The sequence below is a fragment of the Ranitomeya variabilis genome, chromosome 2 (assembly GCF_051348905.1).
Source record: "Ranitomeya variabilis isolate aRanVar5 chromosome 2, aRanVar5.hap1, whole genome shotgun sequence".
NCBI lineage: Eukaryota > Metazoa > Chordata > Amphibia > Anura > Dendrobatidae > Ranitomeya > Ranitomeya variabilis.
Window position 1 is genome coordinate 352,433,456 of NC_135233.1, and position 19,698 is coordinate 352,453,153.

At 45.3% G+C, this 19,698-nt stretch overlaps 1 protein-coding gene across 1 annotated transcript in view; it reads left to right on the forward strand.

Moving 5' to 3' along the window:
* Positions 1-19,698, forward strand: part of LOC143805868 (cytochrome P450 2F2-like) — a 97,690-nt gene that overhangs the window by 57,906 nt on the left and 20,086 nt on the right. Inside the window, exons 3-4 of the mRNA XM_077285600.1 lie at positions 3,489-3,651; positions 5,068-5,217. Of these exons, the coding sequence (XP_077141715.1) occupies positions 3,489-3,651; positions 5,068-5,217 (313 nt within the window). The remainder of the gene's footprint in view (positions 1-3,488; positions 3,652-5,067; positions 5,218-19,698) is intronic.

The following is a 19,698-nucleotide window of genomic DNA, read 5'->3' on the forward strand; positions in this document are numbered from 1 at the left end:
AGTCGCGTACCGCATGGCCGACAAGCACAGGGGTCGGATCGGGTTTCATGAGACGCCGACTTAGCCAAAAGTCGGCGACTTTTGAAAATGATCGACCCGTTTCGCTCAACCCTATTTACACGTTGTGCAACGGTGAAACTTGTGCTCTCTATCTCTACCTCTTGTAATAACTGCTAAGTGCATTGTGAGGTCCCATCACAGTCTCTTTTAGAGTGTATGATACCGACCCCTTGGTCTAATTTTTGGAAACCTTTGTACATGGTGCAATGATCAAATTTCTACTCTCAATCTCTATATATTCTATTATTATAATTGTTTGTATTGTGTTGCTCTTCTCACGGTCTCTTTAAGCATGTATTTGGTAGCCTGATGTTATTTTTTGGATCTGCACTAGAACATTTTGGAACATAAATGCATTAACATGCTCCTCAAATTCTTCATGTTTCAGCATTACACAGCAAAATAATAATATGAGTAATGAAACATGCTCTATATACATGCTGCTAGTTCGAAAATCTTACCCACACATCCCTTTATAAAGGGAAATTCGACATAACACCTGTATTTTCATACCCCATATAGTGCTTATATACGCAGCACCCCAGTAGGTGGGCGGAACATCTGGGTACAAAATCTGTGTCTGACAGTGAAACCACTGGCCCTTCCCCTGTGTTAGGTCATTCCCACTCTGCTGTCCAGGAAGGAGACACTGAGGCCTCCTGTTCACAACCTGCATTTGTAAAGACACAACAGTCAGCAACCACATCCAGTTCATTGTCCCAGCGCAGCGTTCAGTTGTCCCTTGTCAGCATATATGTCTGTTCACAAATTGTTAGTTTGATAGGGCATACATATTCGTTAGAAATTTACATACTCCGGTGCAGGACAAAGACCATTGCTGACTTTTCCAAGCTAATAAATAAGACTTGGGTCTCTTTAGTAAACTGTTGCTTCCCTTACATTTTCTAAATTTGGGTCCTTACAAAACAATGGTGGCGGGGCATTGGCCAGTTTATGTACGTTTTAAGTATGTCTAAGAGACTAGGTTAATACGCTCCATTGACCTATTCAGGCCACAGCCTTACACATATTGGAACATGGCCATTGCCACACTAAGGCATTTACCTGAAATCTGTAGCACTGCCTTTCACCTGAGTAACACACTCCCCAGATCTCGACACTCTCTGAGACATATCCTGTAACTACTCCTTTGTTGCTCAAAACAATGCAAAAGATACATTCTGCTGGTTGGGTAATCTTCAGAAAAAGTGCATAGGCTTGTGCAGATTGGTCAATGGCACTCCTGGCTCTTTCCCTTAAGGAGGCTGCTTCCAAGTAAAATGAAGCTTGTACATGTTCCTGACATGGGTTTCAGGCCTGACAGACTGACCACAATACAGGCCCTCGCTAGCATGCACTGTATTCAAAATTTAATTCTAATGCTTTTTGTGTCTGGTAGAATCCAATTTACTGACATTGATCATACAGCTCATCCAACTCCTGTATTATATTCACCTTACAGCAGCTTACCTGCTATGACAGTGGTTCCATTGGAATCCAATGATAAAAATGAACTGTGGACCTTACAAAACGCATGTTTCACGGCACCTGGTAGCCCTATCTTGCTAACGATTTGGCATGAGGGATGGACCGCCCCAAATGTAGGAGGGTGAGCCCTCACAAATGTATGATACAGGGCCACCTGAGGGCTCTTCCCAAATTCAGGTTTCACGGCACCTACTGGCACTCTGCAAATTGTAAGCGAGGGCCGCATAATGACATGGCTATAGACATGGTGGTGGTGGCGAGCAAAGCCCAAAATTCAAATGGGCATGTTCGAAATGGCATTGTAAAGGGATGGGCAATATGTATTCCACCATCTTGCTAACTGTTTGCATGAGGGAGGGACCTCCCAAATGTAGGAGTGAGAGCCCTCACAAATGTTAAAGGAAAAACTAAACCAAAATGCTCCGTGAGAACATGTGAAAAAGGGAAGGTATAATTTTTTTTTATTTTATTATTTTGATTTTCCGTTATATATATGTAATTTTGAAGGAAAAAACGTAAAACCGGCGCAATAGTCTGACAACATTATTCCCAGATACCATATGTGTGTCAGAATGGCATGTAGGCATCTTCCCCATGCTGTTGCCATTTAGTTTTAGCTCTTTCCCATCCATTTCAGCTTTTTTCTCATGCCCCCAGACCTGTTTGTTGGGTCCTGCAGAAAAAATGTGACTTTCCCATTGACCTGCATTGGATTCGTTATTTGGTACAAATACACGGATATTAGGAATTATTCGTGCCGATTTTCGAGTATCCGAATATTTCACTATTCAATCATCACTATCTGAAACATCATACTTATTACGCAATACGCTGAAAAAAGAGAATGGACCGCACCTCCACAAATCATACGTCAATCTAATGCCTCCAGGCAAAAATATATATAAATGGACATGAGGTTCTTAGCTTAACATTCTGATCAGACTGTATGAAGTCCACTGCCACATCACCGCAAACCTCTCAGTGGGTCCTAACTTTTATAACCACCCCCACAGAGGCAATGCACCAGCAGAGCGGATGGCTTGGTGCCTCGCAGCACCCATACTGCAAGACTGAACTCCCTTAACTCCAGACCGCACTGCCCAACAAGCACAAAGCCACAGCAACAATGGCCACCACACAGCACCAACACCAAATGAAAGGAGCATTGAAATCACCTTCCTCAAGCTCTCAAGTGAGAGCAAAAATAGGCTGTATTCTCTTTGCAGTCTCCAGCTATTTAAAATCACATGTGCCAAATGGGAGGAGTGCACAACCAAAAAAAAAGACAGATCATACAATAAGCTGAAAAAAGAGACATCAGCAGTTCTGGAATTTACATTGTTGTCCCCTCTTGTTTTTGCTTTACTTGGACCCACACTCCTCCCATTTGACCCAGGTGTTTTTCATTTAGCAGAAGACTGCAAGAGGAGTTTTGCCTATTTTTGCTCTCAGTCCACAGTCTTAGAACACGTGGAAGGTGAGGTTTTTACATCTGTTCACCTGGTGTTTGGTGCTCTGTGGCGGCCATTGCTGCTGTGGTGTTGTGTCAGCCGGGCAGTGTGGCCTGGAGTTGAGGGGACTCAGTGTTGCAGGATAGATTCTAAGATTCCCCCAGGCCGCCCGCCCTGCTGGTGCACCGTCGCTGTAATGGTGGTTGACATCATATGCTTGACTCTTCTCCACACATATTTATTTATATTCTTGCCCATTGCAATTTCTCTCTTAATGAAACTATGTAAACTCAATGTATTGATTATTCTTTTCAAGCTGCAATATGTATCCCTTGAGGATATGAAGCTTTCCCACTTTTCTAGTACTGCTCCTTAAGAACCATTGACCTCAATAGAATTGTTTTTGGCCACTTATTGAATTGAACATTATAAAAGTATAGTTTCAGATCGTAACTTGCCATATTGAATAATGTTTATGTTTTCTCCTAGTTGTCAAAGAAATATGGTGACATATTTACAGTATATGAGGGGACCCAACCAGTTATCATTCTTTGTAGTTATAAAGCCCTCAAAGAAACTTTCATTGACAAAGCAGAAGAGTTCAGTGGTCGAGCCTATTATGCTTCATTCTACGATTTTACCAAAGGAGATGGTGAGTATTTAGTCAGGGGAAGTTTACTCTTCTTTGATGTCTGTGTATTATTCATTGGCTTTTTCTTCACACTTGTTGGATGTTTGGCTACTTTTATTCTTATTATGGTTCCAGTAGAAAAAAATTGGAATATTGATGGATCTAGACCAATAATTTACATTTGGAGGGGTGGCCTGCTTTGAACAATATCACCGACAAGCTGCTACCACATTGTCCTACTCAGTTCCATGGTAACATCACAGCAGGGGAAATTTGGTTTTACCCAATTCTAAAATGAATCAATAGGCTCTTCATGTAATTCAAATATTTAATGTAATCCGTGGTAAGAAAAAGATGAGGGCACTCACCAGTCTTCAGATTATTCAAACTTTATTGGCAACATTTCCAGATAAAATTCATGGCTCGTGAGAGCAGGGGAGAACGGGGACGACGGCCATTTCGTGCTGTGCTTGCGCTTCTACGGGTCCTGCATGTCTCTGCATGTAACGGTTGCACGGGTCAAGATGTGATGCTGCAACCTCAGACATCAGTGAAACGGGTTCCTTTGGGTGCAGGTGTTATGGTTTGACTCCGGCATTCTTTGCTCAAGCCACATGCTAAAAAATCGTACAGGAACCTCCAGGGTACGCAGTAGACAAAGTCTCAGTCTATTTTATATAAATAAAATAGTCTTTACTGATATAACATAGATGCAGTTGGTGGCAGGTACAAATCTTAATATCAAAATCTTCATCTGTTTTGCACAGAGGCACAGGCATATTGGCTGCAAGTGGCAGCATGGACTTTTCAGATACAACAACTTGGACTTCCCATCTCCATTTTAACTTCTTTCTTGTGCTATATTCCACTTTTATAGTAGTGCCTGTGTCCCTGCCTGGTTGGCCTAGTGTTATTTTTATGCTTCCAGGTGTTATGCTTTTATGCTTTAGCTCTAAACGTGTTCAGGGAGGTTTCAGACAACTTCTCATTCCTTTACACAACCCCCATCTTTAAGGATTGCCATCTTTGACAATTCAGGACCTATAAAATATAAAAGAGCGCATGGCAACATATTTCTGCAAGAATTCTTTGGTTCATGGAAAGTCATGAAACATATAAAAGTCACTCCTTAACATGCCATAGCAAGAGACAATCAGGCCAATAAATGGATTCTTACTGAGGCAAACTTTCTCGAAGGTTCCAAGTAGAAAATTAAGATCACATATTTTTATGTATGAAAGAAAGCTAATAAGCATGAAATTTTCCTATCTTACCAAATCTAGAGTTTGGGTAAATCACACATATTGTAAAATAATTGAAAATTTGAGGATGCTGCAGTTTATTTTGCTACTGCAATACAATTCTTGAGTTTGTATTGAGCTCTAAAGGCCCATTAGGACTTTCATTTGGAATTTACTATTTTATTATATTGAACAGAGCTTGCATTCAGTAGTGGTGAAAAGTGGAAGGAGTTCAGACGGTTTTCCATGCTAACGTTGGGTAATTTTGGAGTTGGAAAACGCAGCTTTGAGGAGAGGATACGAGAAGAGGCTAAGTGTCTGACTAAGGTGCTGAGAAAGGCTAATGGTAAGGTTTAATATGATCAAAATACTTCATATATTTGTTTTCCCTTCACATTTTTGTATTTCCAATATATGATTGCAGAATAGAATCAAGGGTAAGCCAGTTTTTGAATTGTGCCTGATTTTGACACCACCCCCCTTTTGATTTACTGCCATGCAGTTTACAAATGCCTACATTAAACAGTGTCCATGTATGCAGAATGTATAGCCAAGTGCCCAATAACAGAACCATTCATTGGTGAACTACCACCGCGTACGGTTGCTTAAACATGTTTTATAGTGCTACCACCATATAAGAATTGTCTGATAGCAATGCCCTGCAAAAAAATACCACCGCACAGTGCTTAGATAATACCAACATACAGTGTGAAAATAACAGAATAACTGCTTCATATATACTGTAAATTAAGAGGAAAGATAAACAAGAGTCAAGCAATACGACTGTATAGTGTCTGTCTATTAAGTGCGCATAGTACATCACCCAGCTTTGCACATAGACTTGCCTCTGCACCTAGCATTCACATGGTATGTTCATCCACCCAGCTCTCCTGCTCTCCTGCTGTCTGTCTATGAAGTGCACATAGTACATCACCCAGCTTTACACATAGACTTTCCTCTGCACCTTGCATTCACATGGTATGTTCATCCACCCAGCTCTCCTGCTGTCTGTCTATGAAGTGCACATAGTACATCACCCAGCTTTGCACATAGACTTGACTCTGCACCTAGCATTCACATGGTATGTTCATCCACCCAGCTCTCCTGCTGTCTGTCTATGAAGTGCACATAGTACATCACCCAGCTTTGCACATAGACTCGCCTCTGCACCTAGCATTCACATGGTATGTCTTTTAACTAACCCCAGCTCTACCCTAGTGTTATTTATGACGTTGTTTACTTTGGCTTGATTATATGCATCTGGTCCACTCTTAATTCTCTGACCAAGATGAACAGAGACCACTCCTCTCTGCTTCACACCTGAATGCACTTAGTTGTACATATATTACATAGCTCAAGTCTGCATAGACTTCAGTCTGCAGTGTGATTCCAATAAGTGTGTCCTAGAAGTGTGAAGATTATGTAGAATTAAAACCAGAATTGAACCAGAAGGGAACTGAAGGTAACTGGCCAGTCACTGTAAACAATGTTTCTGTTTGTTTTCACTTTCACCCCTATAATCCTTCACTTTCTGCTAACTCCCCTGATCCCTACACCAAGTAATGAACTGTTCATCTCTTCTTCAATCCTCCCCTTCCACCTCACCTCCTACTCAAAACTGTTCCTTAACATACAATCCTCTGTCTCCAAACACAGACAGCCCCCTCTTGCCCTCTCCTGCTCCCACCTGCTAACACTTTCTCTGCTCCTTCTCACTGCTGGTGATATCTCTCCAAATCCTGGTCCTCCTCACCACATTCCCACAGTCATTTCTATCTCCCATCCACACTCTATCACAACCTTCCGTAACCTCTCTAACCTTATACCCATTCACCCAGCCTCCGCTTTCCCAGTCCCACTAACAGGAGCTCTGTGGAACGCTCGCTCTGTCTGCAACAAGCTTTCCTATATCCATGATCTTTTTGTTACTACCAAACTTTCCTTCCTCACCATCACCGAAACCTGGCTCACCCCTTCTGACACAGCCTCTCCTGCTGGACTTTCGTATGGTGGCTTCCACCTTTCTCACACCCCCCACCCCAGCAGCAAACATGGCGGAGGAGTCGGTTTTCTCCTGTCAGATACCTGCTCCTTCACCCCAATCCCACTGCCACCCTGTTACCCTCCCTTCCTTTGAGGTACACTCCGTGCACATCTACTCCCCCTCCAACCTCCAACTAGCTGGCTGTCATCTACCGCCCCCCAGGGCCAGTCACCACCTTCTTTGACCACTTCACCACCTGGCTACTTAATTTTCTTTCCACGGACATCCCTACTATCATCATGGGTGACTTCAAAATCCCCATTGATACTTCCCTCTCAGCTGCCACTAAACTTCTATCTCTCACTTCCTCCTTCGGCCTCACTCAATGGTCTTCTACAGCCACCCACAAAGATGGCCACACACTGGACCTCATCTTCACCCGCCTCTGCTCCCTATCTACCTCTCTAACTCACCTCTTCCTCTCTCTGACCACAACCTTCTCATATTCTCTTCCCTCTCCACTCCATGTCTACAATCCCCACCCCACAAACTTTCACACCCTCTCAGAAATCTTAAACACCTTGACCTACACTCATTCTCTGAATCCCTCCTCCCTCTCACAGATATAAGTTCCTTACACAATGCGGATGACACTGCCGCTCTATATAACACCACAATAGCTGTAGATTTGGAATCTGCTGCCCCACTTACACATACCAAAGCTTGCAAAATCAACAGACAGCCTGACCAAAGAACTGAGGCGAGCTTCCAGGGCTGCTGAGAGCAGATGGAAAAGATCCCACTCCAACGAGCACTTCATCGCATTCAAACAGTCCCTCACTACTTTCAAGACCACACTCGCCACAGCAAAACAAACCTACTTCTCATCTCTCATATCCTCCCTGTCTCACAACCCTAAACAGTTATTCAACACCTTCAATTCTCTCCTCCGTCCCCCAGCACCTCCTCCCTCCCCATTCATCTCAGCTGAAGACTTTGCCTCATTTTTCAAGCAGAAGATTGATAACATCAGAGACAGTTTTGGTCAACAACCCCAGAGCCCTTCCTCCCGACTTCCCAGCCCCCCACCTCCAAAACCAACTTCTCCACCATTACAGAAGATCGACTCTCCACTCTACTCTCAAGATCACATCTCACCACCTGTGCACTTTACCCGATCCCATTCCACTTCATCCCAAACCTCACCACAGTCGTCATCCCAACCCTAACCCATTTCTTCAACCTATCACTAACAACTGGTGTTTTCCCCTCAAGCTTTAAACATGCCTCCATCACACCTATCCTCAAAAAGCCCTCTCTTGACCCATACTCTGTATCTAGCTATCGCCCTATATCACTTCTCCCCTATGCCTCCAAGCTACTGGAACAACACATCTACCTTGAACTGTCCTCCCATCTCTCTTCTTGCTCCCTCTTCGACCACTTACAATCTGGCTTCCGGTCACACCACTCCACTGAAACTGCCCTAACTAAGGTCACCAATGACTTCTTAACCGCCAAGAGCAAGCGACACTACTCTGTCCTCCTCCTCCTCCTGGACCTGTCGGCTGCCTTTGACACAGTGGACCATTGCCTATTATTACAGACCCTCTCATCCCTTGGCATCACAGACTTGGCCCTATCCTGGATCTCATCATACCTAACAGACCGGACATTCAGCGTCTTCCACTCACACACCAGATCCTCACGTCGCCCCCTATCTGTCGGAGTCCCACAAGGTTCAGTCCTAGGGCCCCTGCTCTTCTCCATTTACACCTTTGGCCTGGGACAGCTCATAGAATCTCATGGCTTTCAGTATCATCTCTATGCTGATGACACACAGATCTACATCTCTGGACCAGATATCACCTCCCTACTAACCAGATTCCCTCAATGTCTGTCCACTATTTCATCCTTCTTCTCCGCCAGATTTCTGAAACTTAACATGGACAAAACAGAATTCTCACGTGACCCCCCCAACGAACCTATCCATTACAGTAAATGGCTGCCCACTCTCCCCAGTCCCACAAGCTCGCTGCCTCGGGGTAATCCTTGACGCTGATCTCTCCTTCAAACCACATATCCAAGCCCTTTCCACTTCCTGCCGACTTCAACTCAAAAATATTTCACAAATCCGTTCATTCCTAAACCAAGAATCTGCAAAAACCCTAGTCCATGCCCTCATTATCTCTCAACTTGACTACTGCAACCTCCTGCTCTGTGGCCTCCCCTTAAACACTCTTGCACCCCTCCAATCTATTCTAAACTCTGCTGCCCGACTAATCCACCTGTCCCCTCGCTATTCCCCGGCTTCTCCCCTCTGTCAATCCCTTCACTGGCTCCCCATTGCCCAGAGACTCCAGTACAAAACCCTAACCATGACGCACAAAGCCATCCACAACCTGTCTCCTCCATACATCTGTAACCTCGTCTCCCGGTACTTACCTACACGCAACCTCCGATCCTCACAAGACCTCCTTGTTATGATCCTTAGTGGCTGAGGATCACAGAACTGACTAGCTAAGTTACTGAACAGAGAACGAGCTCTAGGGAGGTGGTAACTGGACTGACCGCAATCCTGATCCTAACGAACACACTAAAGGTAGCTGGTGAACGTGCCTAAATTCCTAGACGTCTCGACGCAGCCTGAGAAACTTGCTACCCCTATAGAGAAAGTAAGACCTCACTTGCCTCAGAGAAATGACCCCAAAGATAAAGGAAGCCCCCAACAAATAATAACGGTGAGGTAAGGGGAAAATACAAACGTAGAAATGAAAACAGATTCAGCAAATGAGGCCCACTAATACTAGATAGCAGAAGACAGACAGGGAACTGTGCGGTCAGTAAAAAACCCTATACAAAATATCCACGCTGAGAGTTCAAGAACCCCCACACCAACTAACGGTGTGAGGGGAGAAACTCAGCCCCCTAGAGCTACCAGCAAGCAAGGAAATCACAAATTAGCAAGCTGGACAAGGACAAATAAATAACCAAGAAACATATTGAACACTGATGAGCAAAAAATAACCAAACAGAAACTTAGCTTCTCTTGGCGAGACTGATAACGAAGGAATTCAGGAGAGATCAAAATAGCACTGAATACATCGACAGCAGGCAACAACTGATAGTCCAGGTGAGCTAAATAGGAAACCAGCTAACAGATAACGAGACAGCTGATCCAGCCTCAGACCTGCAGAATGACACAAAGAGCCACCAGAGGGAGCACAAAGACAGCACTCACACAGTACCACTTGTGACCACAAGAGGGAGCCCAAAAACAGAGTTCACAACAGTACCCCCCCTTGAGGAGGGGTCACCGAACCCTCATCAAAACCCCCAGGGCGATCAGGATGAGCCACATGGAAGGCATGAACCAAATCGGCCGCATGAACATCAGAGTCGACAACCCAGGAATTATCCTCCTGACTATAGCCCTTCTACTTAACCAAATACTGAAGCCTCCGTCTAGAAATACGAGAATCCAAGATCTTCTCCACCACGTACTCCAATTCGCCCTCAACCAGCACCGGGGCATGGGGCTCAACAGAAGGAACCACAGGCACCACATACCTCCGCAACAAAGACCTATGGAATACGTTATGAATAGCAAACGACGCTGGGAGGTCCAGACGAAATGACACCGGGTTAAGGATTTCCAAAATCTTATAAGGACCGATGAAGCGAGGCTTGAATTTAGGAGAGGAGACCTTCATAGGAACATACCGAGAAGACAGCCATACCAAATCCCCAACATGAAGTCGGGGACCCACACCGCGACGGCGGTTGGCAAAGTGCTGAGCCTTCTCCTGTGACAACTTCAAATTGGCCACCACATGGTTCCAAATCTGCTGCAACCTATCCACCACAGAATCCACCCCAGGACAGTCAGAAGGCTCAACCTGACCCGAGGAAAAACGAGGATGAAAACCAGAATTGCAGAAAAAAGGCGAAACCAAAGTAGCAGAACTAGCCCGATTATTAAGGGCAAACTCGGCCAATGGCAAAAAAGTCACCCAATCATCCTGATCAGCAGAAACAAAACATCTCAAATAAGTTTCCAAGGTCTGATTAGTTCGCTCAGTTTGGCCATTCGTCTGAGGATGGAAGGCCGACGAAAAAGACAAATCAATGCCCATCTTAGCACAAAAGATCCGCCAAAATCTGGACACGAACTGGGATCCTCTGTCAGACACAATATTTTCAGGGATGCCGTGCAAGCGGAACACATTCTGAAAAAATAGAGGAACCAAATCGGAGGAGGAAGGCAACTTAGGCAAGGGCACCAAATGGACCATCTTGGAAAAACGATCACACACCACCCAGATGACAGACATTCTCTGAGAGACTGGAAGATCCGAAATAAAATCCATGGAATTGTGCGTCCAAGGCCTCTCCGGGACAGGCAAAGGCAAAAGCAAACCGCTGGCACGAGAACAGCAAGGCTTAGCCCGAGCACAAATCCCACAGGACTGCACAAAGGAACGCACATCCCGCGACAAGGAAGGCCACCAGAAGGACCTAGCCACCAAATCTCTGGTACCAAAAATCCCAGGATGGCCTGCCAACACCGAAGAATGAACCTCGGAAATAACTTTGCTGGTCCATCTATCTGGGACAAACAGTCTCTCTGGTGGGCAACGGTCAGGTCTATCCGCCTGAAATTTCTGCAGCACTCGTCGCAAATCTGGGGAAATGGCAGACAAAATCACTCCCTCTTTGAGGATACCAGCCGGCTCTGAAACTCCCGGAGAGTCAGGCACAAAACTCCTAGAAAGAGCATCAGCCTTCATGTTCTTCGAACCAGGCAGGTACGAGACCACGAAATCGAAACGGGAGAAAAACAACGACCAACGAGCCTGTCTAGGATTCAGCCGCTTGGCAGACTCGAGATAAATCAGATTTTTGTGATCAGTCAAGACCACCACACGATGCTTAGCTCCCTCGAGCCAATGTCGCCACTCCTCAAATGCCCACTTCATAGCCAACAACTCCCGATTACCAACATCATAATTCCGCTCGGCAGGCGAAATGTTGTGAATTTGGATTCTGGGCTCCCCCGGTGGCTACTGGTGGAATTGAACTGGTGTCTTCATCTTCTCTGTTCACCTGTTCCCATCAAGATGTGGGAGTCGCTATATAACCTTGCTGCTCTGTTAGTTTCTTGCCGGTCAACAATGTTATCAGAAGCCTCTCTGTGCTTGTTCCTGCTCCTAGACAACTACTAGATAAGTTGGACTCTTGTCCATGTTTGTTTTTGCATTTTTGTTCCAGTTCACAGCTGTAGTTTCGTTACTGTGTCTGGAAAGCTCTTGTGAACAGGAATTGCCACTCTGGTGTTATGAGTTAATGCCAGAGTTTTAAAGTAATTTCTGGATGGTGTTTTTGATAGGGTTTTCAGCTGACCATGAAAGTGTCCTTTCTGTCTTCTGCTATGTAGTAAGTGGACCTCAAATTTGCTAAACCTATTTTCATACTACGTTTGTTATTTCATCTCAACTCACCGCCAATACATGTGGGGGGCCTCTGTCTCCTTTCGGGGTATTTCTCTAGAGGTGAGCTAGGACTAATATTTTCCTCTGCTAGCTTTATTTAGTCCTCCGGCTGGTGCTGGGCATCTAGAATCAACGTAGGCATGCTACCCGGCCACTGCTAGTTGTGCGTTAGGTTTAGTTCATGGTCAGCTCAGTTCCCATCTTCCAAGAGCTAGTTCCTATATATGCTTATGCTATGTTCTCTTGCCATTGAGATCATGACAGTTTGACCGGCCATCAAAGTGTTAATTGTTTGGGCTGAAGCAGGAGTAAAAGAAGTGTTGAAGGGAAATTTTTTTTTTTTTTTTTTTTTTTTTTTTCCCCTCAGAGTTTTGCTGCCTAGCCCTTAATTGCTGTCTAGCTGCTTCTTACCTCCTCTTAACCCTTGAATGGCTCTGTGTCCACCTGTTTGTAATGGATCTTCAGAGTGTAACTGCAGGTTTGAATAATCTCGCCACGAAGGTACAAAATTTGCAAGATTTTGTTTGTCATGCACCTGTATCTGAGCCGAGAATTCCTTTGCCGGAATTTTTCTCGGGGAATAGATCCGGGTTTCAGAATTTTCGAAATAATTGCAAATTATTTTTGTCCCTGAAATCTCGCTCTGCCGGAGACCCTGCACAGCAGATCAGGATTGTGATTTCCTTGCTCCGGGGCGACCCTCAAGACTGGGCTTTTTCATTGACACCAGGGGATCCTGCGTTGCTCAATGTGGATGCGTTTTTTCTGGCCTTGGGGTTGCTTTATGACGAACCTCATTTGGAGCTTCAGGCAGAAAAAACTTTGATGTCCCTATCTCAGGGGCAAGATGAAGCGGAAATTTACTGCCAAAGATTCCGTAAATGGTCTGTGCTTACTCAGTGGAATGAGTGCGCCCTGGCGGCGACTTTCAGAGAGGGTCTCTCTGATGCCATTAAGGATGTTATGGTGGGGTTCCCTGTGCCTGCGGGTCTGAATGAGTCCATGACAATGGCTATTCAGATCGATAGGCATTTGCGGGAGCGCAAACCAGTGCACCATCTGGCGGTGTCCATTGAGAAGTCGCCAGAGAGTATGCAGTGTGATAGAATTCTGTCCCGAAGCGAGCGGCAGAATTTTAGACGGAAAAATAGGTTGTGTTTCTATTGTGGTGATTCTACTCATGTTATATCAGCATGCTCTAAGCGCACTAAAAAGCTTGGTAAATCTGTTTCCATTTGCACCTTACCGTCTAAATTTATTCTATCTGTGACCCTGATTTGCTCTTTGTCATCTATTACCACGGACGCCTATGTCGACTCTGGCGCCGCTTTGAGTCTTATGGATTGGTCCTTTGCCAAACGCTGTGGGTATGATTTAGAGCCTTTGGAGACTCCTATTCCTCTGAAGGGGATTGACTCCACCCCATTGGCTAATAATAATCCACAATACTGGACACAAGTAACTATGCGTATTAATCCGGATCACCAGGAGATTATTCGCTTTCTGGTGCTGTATAATCTACATGATGATTTGGTGCTAGGATTGCCTTGGCTGCAATCTCACAACCCAGTCCTCGACTGGAGAGCTATGTCTGTGTTGAGCTGGGGATGTAAGGGGGCTCATGGGGATGTACCTGTGGTTTCCATTTCATCATCCATTCCCTCTGAAATTCCTGAGTTCCTGTCTGACTATCGTGACGTCTTTGAAGAATCCAAGCTTGGTTCGTTACCTCCGCACCGAGAGTGCGATTGTGCCATAGATTTAATCCCGGGTAGTAAATACCCAAAGGGTCGTTTATTTAATCTGTCTGTGCCTGAACATGCTGCTATGCGAGAATATATAAAGGAGTCCTTGGAAAAGGGACATATTCGTCCATCTTCATCTCCCTTAGGAGCCGGTTTTTTCTTTGTGTCAAAAAAAGACGGCTCTTTGAGACCATGTATTGATTATCGGCTTTTGAATAAAATCACTGTTAAATATCAATACCCATTGCCGTTGCTGACTGATTTGTTTGCTCGCATAAAGGGGGCCAAGTGGTTCTCTAAGATTGACCTTCGTGGGGCGTATAATTTGGTGCGAATCAGGCAGGGGGATGAGTGGAAAACCGCATTTAATACGCCCGAGGGCCACTTTGAGTATTTAGTGATGCCTTTTGGTCTTTCTAATGCTCCGTCAGTTTTCCAGTCCTTTATGCATGATATTTTTCGCGATTATTTGGATAAATTTATGATTGTGTATCTGGATGATATTCTGATTTTTTCGGATGACTGGGACTCTCATGTCCAGCAAGTCAGGAGGGTTTTTCAGGTTTTGCGGTCTAATTTTTTGTGTGTGAAGGGTTCTAAGTGTGTTTTTGGGGTACAGAGGATTTCCTTTTTGGGATATATTTTTTCCCCCTCTTCCATTGAAATGGATCCTGTCAAGGTTCAAGCTATTTGTGATTGGACGCAGCCCTCTTCTCTTAAGAGTCTTCAGAAATTTTTGGGCTTTGCTAACTTTTATCGTCGATTTATTGCTGGTTTTTCGGATATTGCTAAACCATTGACCGATTTGACTAAGAAGGGTGCTGATGTTGCTGATTGGTCCCCTGATGCTGTGGAGGCCTTTCGGGAGCTTAAGCGCCGTTTTTCCTCTGCCCCTGTGTTGCGTCAGCCTGATGTTGCTCTACCTTTTCAGGTTGAGGTCGACGCTTCTGAGATCGGAGCTGGGGCAGTGTTGTCGCAGAAAAGTTCTGACTGCTCCGTGATGAGGCCTTGTGCCTTCTTTTCCCGTAAATTTTCGCCCGCTGAGCGGAATTATGATGTTGGGAATCGGGAGCTTTTGGCCATGAAGTGGGCTTTTGAGGAGTGGCGCCATTGGCTTGAGGGGGCCAGACATCAGGTGGTGGTATTGACTGACCACAAAAATTTGATTTATCTTGAGACCGCCAGGCGCCTGAATCCTAGACAGGCGCGCTGGTCATTATTTTTCTCTCGGTTTAATTTTGTGGTGTCATACCTACCGGGTTCTGGGAATGTTAGGGCGGATGCCCTTTCTAGGAGTTTTGAGCCTGACTCGCCTGGTAACTCTGAGCCCACAGGTATCCTTAAGGATGGAGTGGTATTGTCAGCCGTTTCTCCAGACCTGCGGCGGGCCTTGCAGGAGTTTCAGGCGGATAGACCTGATCGTTGCCCACCTGATAAACTGTTTGTTCCTGATGATTGGACCAGTAGAGTCATCTCTGAGGTTCATTCTTCTGCGTTGGCAGGTCATCCTGGCATTTTTGGTACCAGGGATTTGGTGGCAAGGTCCTTCTGGTGGCCTTCCCTGTCACGAGATGTGCGAGGCTTTGTGCAGTCTTGTGACGTTTGTGCTCGGGCCAAGCCTTGTTGTTCTCGGGCTAGTGGATTATTGTTGCCCTTGCCTATTCCTAAGAGGCCTTGGACGCACATCTCGATGGATTTTATTTCAGATCTGCCTGTTTCTCAGAAGATGTCTGTCATCTGGGTGGTGTGTGACCGTTTTTCTAAGATGGTCCATTTGGTTCCTCTGCCCAAGTTACCTTCTTCTTCCGAGTTGGTTCCTCTGTTTTTTCAAAATGTTGTTCGTTTGCATGGTATTCCTGAGAATATCGTTTCTGACAGAGGGACTCAATTCGTGTCTAGATTTTGTCGGGCATTCTGTGCTAGGATGGGCATAGATTTATCTTTTTCGTCCGCTTTCCATCCTCAGACGAATGGCCAGACCGAGCGGATTAATCAGACCCTGGAGACATATCTGAGGTGTTTTGTGTCTGCTGACCAGGATGATTGGGTTGCTTTTTTGCCATTGGCGGAGTTCGCTCTCAATAATCGGGCCAGCTCTGCCACTTTGGTGTCCCCGTTTTTCTGTAATTCGGGGTTTCATCCTCGATTTTCCTCTGGTCAGGTGGAATCTTCGGATTGTCCTGGAGTGGATGCTGTGGTGGAGAGATTGCATCAGATCTGGGGGCAGGTGGTGGACAATTTGAGGTTGTCCCAGGAGAAGACTCAGCTTTTTGCCAACCGCCACCGTCGTGTTGGTCCTCGGCTTTCTGTTGGGGATTTGGTGTGGTTGTCTTCTCGTTTTGTCCCTATGAGGGTCTCTTCTCCTAAGTTTAAGCCTCGGTTTATCGGCCCGTATAAGATATTGGAGATTCTTAACCCTGTTTCCTTCCGTTTGGACCTCCCTGCATCCTTTTCTATTCATAACGTTTTTCATCGGTCATTATTGCGCAGGTATGAGGTACCGGTTGTGCCTTCCGTTGAGCCTCCTGCTCCGGTGTTGGTTGAGGGTGAGTTGGAGTACGTTGTGGAGAAAATCTTAGACTCTCGTGTTTCCAGACGGAGACTCCAGTATCTGGTCAAGTGGAAGGGATACGGCCAGGAGGATAATTCTTGGGTGAATGCATCTGATGTTCATGCCTCCGATCTGGTTCGTGCCTTTCATAGGGCCCATCCTGATCGCCCTGGTGGTTCTGGTGAGGGTTCGGTGCCCCCTCCTTGAGGGGGGGGTACTGTTGTGAATTTGGATTCTGGGCTCCCCCGGTGGCTACTGGTGGAATTGAACTGGTGTCTTCATCTTCTCTGTTCACCTGTTCCCATCAAGATGTGGGAGTCGCTATATAACCTTGCTGCTCTGTTAGTTTCTTGCCGGTCAACAATGTTATCAGAAGCCTCTCTGTGCTTGTTCCTGCTCCTAGACAACTACTAGATAAGTTGGACTCTTGTCCATGTTTGTTTTTGCATTTTTGTTCCAGTTCACAGCTGTAGTTTCGTTACTGTGTCTGGAAAGCTCTTGTGAACAGGAATTGCCACTCTGGTGTTATGAGTTAATGCCAGAGTTTTAAAGTAATTTCTGGATGGTGTTTTTGATAGGGTTTTCAGCTGACCATGAAAGTGTCCTTTCTGTCTTCTGCTATGTAGTAAGTGGACCTCAAATTTGCTAAACCTATTTTCATACTACGTTTGTTATTTCATCTCAACTCACCGCCAATACATGTGGGGGGCCTCTGTCTCCTTTCGGGGTATTTCTCTAGAGGTGAGCTAGGACTAATATTTTCCTCTGCTAGCTTTATTTAGTCCTCCGGCTGGTGCTGGGCATCTAGAATCAACGTAGGCATGCTACCCGGCCACTGCTAGTTGTGCGTTAGGTTTAGTTCATGGTCAGCTCAGTTCCCATCTTCCAAGAGCTAGTTCCTATATATGCTTATGCTATGTTCTCTTGCCATTGAGATCATGACAGCGAAAACTTTCTCGAAAAGAAAGCACAAGGCTTCATCACAGAGCAATCAGAGCTTCTCTGCGACAAAACAGCCCCTGCTCCAATCTCAGAAGCATCAACCTCGACCTGAAAAGGAAGAGAGACATCAGGCTGACACAAAACTGGAGCCGAAGAAAACCGTCGCTTCAGCTCCCGAAAGACCTCCACGGCCGCAGGATACCAGTCACATCAGAACCCTTCTTGGTCAAATCCGTCAAGGGTTTAACCACGCCAGAAAAATTAGCAATGAAGCGACAGTAAAATTAGCAAAACCCAAGAACTTCTGAAGACTCTTAACAGATGTAGGCTGAGTCCAGTCATGAATAGCCTGGACCTTGACTGGGTCCATCTCAATAGTAGAAGGAGAAAAAATAAAACCCAAAAAGGAAACCTTCTGTACTCCGAAGAGATATTTTGAGCCCTTCACAAATAAGGCATTAGCACATAGGACCTGAAATACCATCCTGACCTGCTTCACATGGAACTCCCAGTCCTCAGAAAAGACCAAAATGTCATCCAGATACACAATCATAAATTTATCCAGATATTCTCGGAAGATGTCATGCATGAAGGACTAGAACACAGAAGGAGCATTAGAGAGTCCAAAAGGCATCACCAAGTACTCAAAATGGCCTTCGGGCGTATTAAATGCTGTTTTCCATTCATCCCCCTGCTTAATACGCACAAGGTTATACGCACCACGAAGATCTATCTTGGTGAACCAACTGGACCCCTTAATCCGAGCAAACAGATCAGATAATAATGGCAAAGGATACTGAAATTTAACCGTGATTTTATTTAGAAGACGATAATCAATACAAGGTCTCAGAGAACCATACTTTTTGGCCACAAAAAAGAATACTGCACCAAGAGGGGAGGAGGACGGGCGAATATGTCCCTTCTCTAAAGACTCCTTTATATAACTCCGCATCGCGGCATGTTCTGGTACTGACAAATTAAAAAGTCGTCCCTTAGGGAACTTACTACCAGGAATCAAATTTATAGCACAATCACAATCCCTGTGAGGAGGCAGGGCACCGGATCTGGGCTCATCAAATACATCCTGGTAGTCCGACAAAAACTCAGGGACCTCAGAAGGAGTGGAAGAAGCAATTGACACCAAAGGAGCATCGCCATGAATCCCCTGGCAACCCCAACTTGAAACAGACATAGCTTTCCAATCCAGTACTGGATTATGGGCCTGCAACCATGGCAGAACCAAAACGACAACATCATGCAAATTATGCAGCACAAGAAAGCGAATCACCTCCTGATGTACAGGAGTCATGCACATGGTCACTTGAGTCCAATACTGAGGCTTATTCTCAGCCATTGGTGTAGCATCAATTCCCCTCAGTGGAATAGGGAATTCTAAAGGCTCCAGGATAAAACCACAGCGCCTGGCAAACGACAAATCCATCAGGTTCAGGGCAGCACCTGAATCCACAAAAGCCATAACCGAGTAGGATGACAGAGAACAAATTAAAGTAACAGACAAAATGAATTTAGGCTGTATAGTACCAACGGTGACAGTTTTAGTGATTTTTTTTAAGCGCTTAGAGCATGCTGAGATAACATGAGTTGAATCACCACAGTAAAAGCACAACCCATTTTGACGTCTATGATTTTGCCGCTCAATTCTGGTCAGAATTCGGTCACATTGCATAGACTCAGGTCTCTGTTCAGAAAACCCCGCCAGATGGTGCGCAGATTTGTGCTCCCGCAAACGCCGATCAATCTGAATGGCCAAAGCCATTGAGTCATTCAGATTTGCAGGCGTGGGGAACCCCACCATAACATTCTTAATGGCTTCAGAAAGACCTTCTCTGAAATCTGCAGCCAGGGCACACTCATTCCATTGAGTAAGCACCGACCATTTCCGAAATTTTTGACAATATACCTCAGCTTCATCCTGGCCCTGAGAGAGAGCCAGCAAGGCCTTTTCTGCCTGGTTCTCAAGATTAGGTTCCTCATAAAGCAAACCAAGCGCCAGAAAAAACGCATTCACATTCAGCAATGCAGGATCTCCTGGCGCCAGGGAGAAAGCCCAATCTTGAGGGTCGCCACGTAACAAGGAGATAACAATTTTAAC